Source organism: Lucilia sericata, unplaced genomic scaffold (genome assembly GCF_015586225.1).
Source record: "Lucilia sericata isolate MDLA Ls3-8-SP2 unplaced genomic scaffold, ASM1558622v1 Contig000041F_arrow, whole genome shotgun sequence".
Taxonomy (NCBI): Eukaryota; Metazoa; Arthropoda; class Insecta; order Diptera; family Calliphoridae; genus Lucilia; species Lucilia sericata.
Genome location: NW_023994079.1, coordinates 228,023 through 238,933, shown reverse-complemented (window position 1 = coordinate 238,933; position 10,911 = coordinate 228,023). Strand labels below are relative to the sequence as shown.

Below are 10,911 nucleotides of genomic sequence, written 5' to 3'. Positions count from 1 at the left end.
AAATCTTCCTACCGACTTTTATGAAAATTGGTCCATATGTGTATATATAACCCTACTCCCTATATAAATTAACATATTTAATTCGAAAGAGCACTGTCAATAGTTAAACCCCCATTAATGGACCTCTTTAAAATATTACAATGATGTTCTCATTAATATCGATACATAAATTCAAAATATCAAAGTTTATTTATATGGCAGTGATTTGATGGTGGGTATATAAGATTCGGCATAGCCGAATATAACACTCTTACTTGTTGGTAATTGTTTTTACCGGTTGTAACCTCTTCATCTTAACAATAGCAGAATACTCATAAAAAATTTGACAGTAGTCGGTAGTCCTTTGAATTTTGTGTCAGAAACACAATTTTAAATTACTATTTCAATAAGGAAATAAATTAAAAATTGTACAAAATGGGTCAATGGTGTACCATTGCACTTTTTGAAGATCAAATTGTAGCAAAAAAAGTGATACCAATTTCTCTAACACTGCTGAACATAATAAAAATCTTTTAATAAATACAATTGTAATTGGTATCTTTAAAGATATACTTATTTTTATTAAAAACCTATTTGTTTTCTTCTTTTATGTTACAAGATGTTTCGGGTTTATCAAAATTTATCTTAGCATATTCATTTTTAATCTCCCCAATGTGTGAGTCGCTTAAGCTTTCCTTGAATCCATATCGAGTATTTACTTCATTCCCACATTTTGGTAGATCTAAACTGGCATAATAAAGATCCTGCTTCGTACAAGGAGCATCTGCATGGTGTAATTTGATGTCTTCAAAATTTTTGTCAGGACAAACTTTACTGCACATTAAAGAAAGTGTTGAATCGTTGATCAAGATTGATGATTTTCCATCACTTTTATCATCTAGGTTCTGATAATTAGTTACTTTTTTAATTGAAGCATCCATCATATCAATTATTGTTTCAGTTGAATCTTTTTGTTTAATGTTATCTTGATTTAGCGTATTTATACATGCATTATTTAATTGATTATTATTCGAAGTTAATGTAATAGGCTTCATTTCTAAGTATCCATTATCAACATTTTTTAAACTTCTATAAATATATTCTGTTGAATTTGAAATGTTAAAATTTCGTGGTAGCATATCTGACGCGTTTTGGCACTCAAATTTGTTTTGTTGCAAATTTTGTTTAACAGTTTTAGCAGTTGACTTTGAAAAGTCAATTTCCATCAAATCGCCCATTTGATCAACTGCTTGTAAATTTCTATTAATAAGAACAGGAACACTGATCGACTTTCTCGTTGAACTTTCTCCAAAATCGTGTTTAATATTATCACTATTAAACAATTTAGGACTTGTTTTTGAACATATGCGAGTACTTTTGATTTTGGATCCTACTGAAAATGCTCTAACTCGATTAACTATAGCATCCTTAGATAAATCATTTCCATATTTGGTCCCATAGGAATTGGCTCGAAAAGAGGACAGTAATCTGAAAACAGAAACAAATTCCATGAAAATAGGATAAATACATATTCTAACAACTAAGAAAGCAAAGTTGACTATAGATACCCAACACTAGTTGGGAGTATATAGTCAATTTCCAAAAAAAAATTTATACCCTACACCACTATAGTGGAGAAGGTACTATGTGTTTGCGCTGATGTTTGTAACACCCAAAAATAAAGTATACTAATCGGTTCAGAATTACTTTCTGAGAAAATAATAGAAACGACTTAATTTTGTGTTAAAAACTAAATTTTCTCAAAAACTACCCTTTAGAATTTGATGATATGTATCTATATAGATAGAGTTTTTAAGATTTTTTGCTCCATCATATTTTATTGGTATTTAAAAAATTTGGGATTGGAAAAAATAATAGAATCGATTCACTGTATTACACTGGGGACACAAGCTGCGATTTCTTACACTGCGTTTTGTATTTATTTTAAAAAATTTTAATAATAAATGAAATTCTTAATATAAAAGTATACTTTTTACTTCAATTTTTATGTAAACATTTGTTTTCTTGAAGCTTGATTGGTCAATATGGATCCTGACAGCTGAATCAGAGTCCCGACTTTCAAGTTTTCTTAAATAAAAAGTTCAGATAGTGAAAGAAATGACTTCTAATGGTTAAGTTATCTAAAAAATTAGTTTTTGAGAAGATTTCGAGAAGAAAAAGTGTTGAATCGACTTATAGATAACGACAATCCAACGATTTTTGGGCCAAATTTCTAGCAATATTTCGCAATATTTCATAGGACCACAATTGGCCCTACCCCCCATATAAGGTCCCCTTTCGAAAATTACTTTAATTCTGATTACTAGCTTAAACATACGAATATAGCGATGGAATTCGACACACATAGGTTTCATGCAAGCCAATATTTCTCCACCAAACTATATGTGGATCGGTCCATAATTGTCCCTACCCCCCATATAAGGTCCCCTTCAGAAAAGTATCTTAGGAGCCAAAACCTTTCCAGATAATTTTATGTGGATCGGTCCATAATTCACCCTACTCCCTATATAAGGTCCCCTCCATAAAATTACTTTAACGCTCATTACTGGCTTAAAAAGAAGAGTATAGCGATGAAATTTCACAGAAGTAAGTTTTATACGATCCAAAATCTCTCTACCAAATTTTATGTTGATCGTCCATAATTAACCCTACCCGCCCATATTAGGTCCCCTTCAGAAAATGTCTTTAACGCTCATTATTGGAGTAAAAAAACTAGCATAGCGAAGAAATTTGACGTAAATAAGTATCTTAGGAGCCAAAACCTTTCCACCAAATTGTATGTGGATCGGGCCTTAAATAGGGTCCCGCATATAAGGTCCCTAACAGAAAATTACTTTAACGCTGATTACTGGCCTAAAGGACGAGTAAAGCGATGAAATTCGATATGGTTTTGTATCAGCTAAAATCTCTCTACAAAATTTTGTGGGGATCGGTCCATAATTGACCCTACCCTTCATTTAAGATCCCCATCAGAAAATCACTTAAACGCTCATTACTGGCGTAAATGAAATTCGACACTGATAAGTTCTATAGGAACCGAAATCTCTATACCAATTTGTATGCGGATCAGTCCATTATAACCCCACCCCAAATAAATTTCCCCTCAGAAAATGACTACAACTTAACCCCGTATAAGGTCCCTTTAAGAAAATGACTTTAATGCTCACTGGCTTAAAAATACAGGTATATCTATGAAATTTGAAATTAATAAGGAAATGAAATCTTCCTACCGACTTTTATGAAAATTGGTCCATATGTGTATATATAACCCTACTCCCTATATAAATTAACATATTTAATTCGAAAGAGCACTGTCAATAGTTAAACCCCCATTAATGGACCTCTTTAAAATATTACAATGATGTTCTCATTAATATCGATACATAAATTCAAAATATCAAAGTTTATTTATATGGCAGTGATTTGATGGTGGGTATATAAGATTCGGCATAGCCGAATATAACACTCTTACTTGTTGGTAATTGTTTTTACCGGTTGTAACCTCTTCATCTTAACAATAGCAGAATACTCATAAAAAATTTGACAGTAGTCGGTAGTCCTTTGAATTTTGTGTCAGAAACACAATTTTAAATTACTATTTCAATAAGGAAATAAATTAAAAATTGTACAAAATGGGTCAATGGTGTACCATTGCACTTTTTGAAGATCAAATTGTAGCAAAAAAAGTGATACCAATTTCTCTAACACTGCTGAACATAATAAAAATCTTTTAATAAATACAATTGTAATTGGTATCTTTAAAGATATACTTATTTTTATTAAAAACTTATTTGTTTTCTTCTTTTATGTTACAAGATGTTTCGGGTTTATCAAAATTTATCTTAGCATATTCATTTTTAATCTCCCCAATGTGTGAGTCGCTTAAGCTTTCCTTGAATCCATATCGAGTATTTACTTCATTCCCACATTTTGGTAGATCTAAACTGGCATAATAAAGATCCTGCTTCGTACAAGGAGCATCTGCATGGTGTAATTTGATGTCTTCAAAATTTTTGTCAGGACAAAGTTTACTGCACATTAAAGAAAGTGTTGAATCGTTGATCAAGATTGATGATTTTCCATCACTTTTATCATCTAGGTTCTGATAATTAGTTACTTTTTTAATTGAAGCATCCATCATATCAATTATTGTTTCAGTTGAATCTTTTTGTTTAATGTTATCTTGATTTAGCGTATTTATACATGCATTATTTAATTGATTATTATTCGAAGTTAATGTAATAGGCTTCATTTCTAAGTATCCATTATCAACATTTTTTAAACTTCTATAAATATATTCTGTTGAATTTGAAATGTTAAAATTTCGTGGTAGCATATTTGACGCGTTTTGGCACTCAAATTTGTTTTGTTGCAAATTTTGTTTAACAGTTTTAGCAGTTGACTTTGAAAAGTCAATTTCCATCAAATCGCCCATTTGATCAACTGCTTGTAAATTTCTATTAATAAGAACAGGAACACTGATCGACTTTCTCGTTGAACTTTCTCCAAAATCGTGTTTAATATTATCACTATTAAACAATTTAGGACTTGTTTTTGAACATATGCGAGTACTTTTGATTTTGGATCCTACTGAAAATGCTCTAACTCGATTAACTATAGCATCCTTAGATAAATCATTTCCATATTTGGTCCCATAGGAATTGGCTCGAAAAGAGGACAGTAATCTGAAAACAGAAACAAATTCCATGAAAATAGGATTAATACATATTCTAACAACTAAGAAAGCAAAGTTGACTATAGATACCCAACACTAGTTGGGAGTATATAGTCAATTTCCAAAAAAAAATTTATACCCTACACCACTATAGTGGAGAAGGTACTATGTGTTTGCGCTGATGTTTGTAACACCCAAAAATAAAGTATACTAATCGGTTCAGAATTACTTTCTGAGAAAATAATAGAAACGACTTAATTTTGTGTTAAAAACTAAATTTTCTCAAAAACTACCCTTTAGAATTTGATGATATGTATCTATATAGATAGAGTTTTTAAGATTTTTTGCTCCATCATATTTTATTGGTATTTAAAAAATTTGGGATTGGAAAAAATAATAGAATCGATTCACTGTATTACACTGGGGACACAAGCTGCGATTTCTTATACTGCGTTTTGTATTTATTTTAAAAAATTTTAATAATAAATGAAATTCTTAATATAAAAGTATACTTTTTACTTCAATTTTTATGTAAACATTTGTTTTCTTGAAGCTTGATTGGTCAATATGGATCCTGACAGCTGAATCAGAGTCCCGACTTTCAAGTTTTCTTAAATAAAAAGTTCAGATAGTGAAAGAAATGACTTCTAATGGTTAAGTTATCTAAAAAATTAGTTTTTGAGAAGATTTCGAGAAGAAAAAGTGTTGAATCGACTTATAGATAACGACAATCCAACGATTTTTGGGCCAAATTTCTAGCAATATTTCGCTAATTTGCAATTCGACCCGTTCTTGGTGGTTAAAAGGTTGCCAAAATGTGAAATATTGCTCAAAATCTGGGCCAAAAATCGATGGATTATGGTTATCTGTTCAAAATTTCTTCGGCTCGAAATCTATTCAAGAACTATTTTTTTAAGTAATTTAACAATGTTAAGTAAATTCTTTCACTGTTTTAACTTTTTATTTAAGAAAATTTGAAAATCGTGACTCCAATTCAGCCGTCAGAGCTCATATGGCCAACCAGACGTTGAAAAAAACACACGTTTAAGAAATCTTAGCTTATGTCTCCAGTGTAATACTAGGATTCGTTTCTATTATTTTTTCCAATGCTAAATATTTCAAATGCCAATAAAATACGATGGAGCAAGATATATATATATATATATATATATATATATATATATATATATATATATATATATATATATATATATATATATATATATATATATATATAAATAATATAAAAAAATTTAAAATTTGCCCAATAAATATATATATATATATATATATATAATATAAAAAAATTTAAAATTTGCCCAATAAATCTTGAAGGATTCGTGTCCTTCCCATATATCCTGAAATTAGATATTACCATAACTGGGAGAAAAAAAATTTGTACAGACATTAGTTTTGATATGCTTAATACATCCTTCAAATTTCGTTCAATTCAGACTAAGGATACGCCTACTTCAAAAATGTCCTTTTTCAAAAGCAAAAAAACACTAAAATGTTCTTATCAAATCACTTATAAAGAGATAGATGAGTAATTAATTGACGAAATACAAAAAAATTTAAAATTTGGTCAATAAATCTTTAAGGATTCGTGTCCTTCCCATATATCCTGAAATTATATATTGCCATAACTGGGAGAAAAAAACTCATATCCTAATGAAATTTTGTACAGACTTTAGTTTTGATATGCTTAATATAACCTACAAATTTCGTTCAATTCAGACCTAGGATACACCTACCTCAAAAATGTTCTTTTTCAAATACATAATCGAAAAAAGCAAAAAAAACTGAAATGTTTTATCGAATCACTTATAAAGAGATAAATGAGTAATTATACACATTAAATTTTTTGTTCCCCACCTCCTATATATCCTTAGTGAGGATTCCTTTCAACCTTCAAGGAAATCCTTTTCGTTTGATCTGATCAGATGCTCAAAACAAATAAAAAGTATTTATTTGTACTTGTAATGGCTTCCTAATAGAACTTTTTATATTTTTTTTAAATTATCATCTAAAAAAATTTCAACATAATTGTCAACTATTACGAAGTTCCATGTATCCACCCAGTATCTCTATTAAGTTTCAAACCCACTTTTTCCTGTATATAGCTCAATTGTTGCTCATTTCTAAAAGTGTAAATTTTAGTTTTTCCTACTATGTATCCATTAGTATTATTCATATCAAATTTCCTACAAATTGTTCAATATTATGTAAGACATTATATGTATTACTTTCCTTAAACTGCAGCCGCTTATGAAAAATATCCCAAAAATATAATAATGTTGACAGAAAAAAAATTATATAAAACCCGTAAAAGCACTCAGAAGCAGTTGAAGTTTATATATGTTAAAATACATACTTATAACAATAAAATATCAAAAAAATTCGAAAGTGATATCGGGTGTTTTTTTTAATTCACTACAGAAGTTGACATTTGTATCGAAATCGTCGTTATACTTAGGAGGTATCCTTTATCTAACGGTATTTCGAGAAGGATCAATATTTTTAAGCCAAAACAGTGTTACAATTATCGTTATATATATACCTTTCAATTGTATTACAAATATATCAGCCATTACTAAAACAGATTTTAATTTAAATAACGACAAGCAAATGTCAAATTCTAGGTTTTTCTCTTAAATATATTATCTTGCATGCAAACCTTAACTTTGAGCTACAATAACTAAAAAACTAGACAAAATTGTTAAATAACATTTTGCATTTGAACTAATAGGAATGTTTTCTATACAAAAAGAAAAAAATATAAAATTTCCTATATCGACTTTAACCATTTTTGGCTACGCTCGTGATAGCGTGCGTCCCCCCTCTAGAATTGTTCTATGGGTTGTAAAACTATGTCATACAAAAATTTAGGCTGATTGGATAACGTTTACAGGTGACGCAACGGCTCTGAAGTTTTCAAGTGCATTTACAAGGGGAAAATATCGATTTTTTCACTTTTTGCTCAAATTTGGCCATTTAGTAATAAATATTGATCTTTATTGTAAAGGAATCGTAATGTGCACAGAGTGAGCATTTCGGAAAGATATAAAACTCAAAAATTGCTTGAAAACTTTAAAAGTTATTGCAAATTCCCCAGGCCATTAACGTATCTCACAGCACATAAATTAGAAATGTGACAAAAAAATTTACTTTTTTTGGGATATATTCTAAAAAATCATGTTGTTACTTAAAATATATCTATAATTACTCGAGTATTAGTTTTGCCGTTTCAAATCTCTAATTTCATATATATATATATATATATATATATATATATATATATATATATATATATATACATATATATATATATATATATATATGAAATTAGATATATGAAAAATATATATATGATTACGTAAATTATCAGTTTTAAAAACAAAATTTTTCTTTTAAAAATGTGCACCTCAAGTTTACTCCATAGCCAAAAAGGGTTAAAGTATAATTTTTTATACTTAATGTAGAATCTTTTGATTTATTTCTGTTATTCCTCTAATTATATATAGCACTATTCAAATAGAGAGTGTTTTTTTCGATTTTTTGAACTTTGGTGTTAAATTTTTCCCAAGTGCCTTAAAGGTTTAATCTACCTTTTTTCACTCTATTTTAAATATCGGACTATATACGATAAATTCCAATCATTTTTGGTATATATGGCCGACAAATAAATATTATTTCGATATGGTACACTAAAAATTCCCAAATATTGCAAAATTTGACCTTTGAACTCCACAGATTATGGGTTAAGAACGTCCGATTTTAATAAAACTTCGGACATATATTTTATATTATCTGGACTATAATATTCTGATAATACTTTATGTAAAATGTGCAACAGTAAAGAATAAATACGTATTCTCTAAAATATTACAAAAAAAGCTATTTTCCCGAAATCCGCCGAGTTCCAATCGCAGGTACAGCTAAACTGTAAGAAATATTGACATAATATTTTTACCGTTTAATAGCCTTATCTATTGACCCTAAATCCCCATGAGATCTCCTAAAAAATTTGAAATTTGTTTAACAAGGATTTAAAAAAACTGAAATTGGAGATTTGAAACGGCCGTTGAAAAAATCAAACATTTTTGACCATAGCTGAGAATGAGTTAGCGTTATCGCGTTAGAAGGGCAAAAACTAATATTCGAGTAATTATAGATATTTTTTAAAGAACAAAATGTTTTTGTTAGAATATATTCCAAAAAAAGAACATTTTTTTGTCACGTTTTGAGTTCATGTGCTGTGGGACACGTTAATGGCCTGGGGAATTTGCAATAACTATTGAAGTTTGCAAGCAATTTTTGTGTTTTATATCTTTCGGAAATGCTTACTCTGTGCACATTACGATTCCTTTACAATAAAGTTCAATATTTATTACTAAATGGCCAAATTTGAGCAAAAACTGGAAAAATCGATATTTTCCCCTTGTAAATGCACTTGAAAACTTCAGAGCCGTTGCGGCACGTTATCCTATCAGCCTAATTTTTTGTAGGGGACCGGCAAAATTCGCAACTTCGTTTTATATATATATATATATATATATATATATATATATATATATATATATATATATATATATATATATATATATATATACAATTTATGGATATTTTGGATTATATTATGAGCTAACGAATGAGAAAGTCAATTCTGCTAATGTAGGATGTATACACTTATTGGATGATCATAGTCCATATTTAATTGTTGTGCCAATTATAAGTAAAGACTTACGAGGTACCAAAGTTTTGCAACTAAATTTATACAATTTTACAAAATTTGCTGTTTTTTGGATATTATATTTGCGCCTCTTCGGTTATATAAAATTTAGAAATGAGAAAAAGTAGACACTGTAAATGCGCGTCGTTTGATGTATATCTCCAAAATGCGCTCGTGAAGATATCATTGTGGGAGAAGCTTAAATATTGGAAAAATAAACGTGAAAGTTTCAAAAAAGGGCTTTTTAGCGAAGCACACTAACAGCGTAACTTCAATGTACCCAAAATATCGCGTGATCGAATACTTTTAAATTTCACATGTTGAAATCATAAAGCCGCGGTAAAATATTAGCATGTAAAGATGTTAGAGCGAATACAAAAAAATTGCGAATTTTTCATTTTTTACTCTATCGAATTTTCGCATTATAAACAAATTTTAAATTCTGAATTTTATCAGTAATCAATCTTTATATAGAATGAATTGGTTTGCATCAAAAACATTTAATTAAGGCCTTTGGTGGACTGAACACGCTGGGTTTCTTTCACAACAAAAACCGATGAAGCACACCTAAGCCGCTAATTAAAATTGGCGACATTATACATCAACCGGTAGCTGACAATGATTCTAATACGAAAATCTGCATTAAATTTGCATTGAAAAGTGTAAAAAGTTCATTCATGTAAATATATAAATTCTTTACAAAATTTAAATTAACCGAATAGATTTTCATTTTAACGGTTTTTTGTGTTAATAATTCATTTAAATTTAAAAATGATAAAATCAATTAATTGTACACAGAAAAAATGAAATTCAAAATCAAACAAAAATTCATAAAGCCAAGTATTTTTTTTACTAAAATAGAACCTATCACGAAATTCGTAAAATCAAGTACTTAAATTCGTAAATTCTTTATTGAAAAAATTTCAGGATTTTTCTTATTAAAATAATATACTATTTACGAAAAACATTAATATATATTCGCAACATTTCCAAACAATTATTTTACTGAAACAATAACACAAGTTATTAGTATTTGTACTGAAATTCAAGCAAATATGTTATCTGAAACAGTTAAATTATTTATTGTATTTTGACAATAATAGTAAGCAAAATTTTACTAAAAAATTTAAAACTAAAATTTGTAAAAAAAATTACATATATACTTACAACATTTTAAAGAAAACGTTTCTAATTCTAGAAGCTATTATTTTGTACTGTGAAAACTGAAACATTTATACATTAAATGTTATAAACCAAATAAGAATTATATCAATTCATTTTAGTGCATCCCAAAACTGGTTTTATTGTTGTATTCCATATGCTGACATAAAAATAAAACTCAAACAAAAACATTTATTGAATCAGTAAAAATATTTACTGAAAATTAAATTTACTTCAATAAAGTGTTTGTTAGAAAATATTTTCCTTCTGTGTGAACATCAAACAAATTCGTTATAAACCCAATTAAAAATATTTATAAAAATCGAAATTAAATTTAAGCAAA

At 28.5% G+C, this 10,911-nt stretch overlaps 1 protein-coding gene across 1 annotated transcript in view; it reads right to left on the bottom strand.

The window, feature by feature from the left end:
- Positions 1 to 3,752: 3,752 nt before the first annotated feature.
- Positions 3,753 to 10,911, bottom strand: part of LOC119613948 (insulin receptor substrate 1-like) — a 209,619-nt gene continuing 202,460 nt past the window's right edge. The window contains exon 4 of the mRNA XM_037970026.1: positions 3,753 to 4,685. Within this exon, the coding sequence (XP_037825954.1) occupies positions 3,788 to 4,685 (898 nt within the window). The 3' untranslated portion in view covers positions 3,753 to 3,787. The remainder of the gene's footprint in view (positions 4,686 to 10,911) is intronic.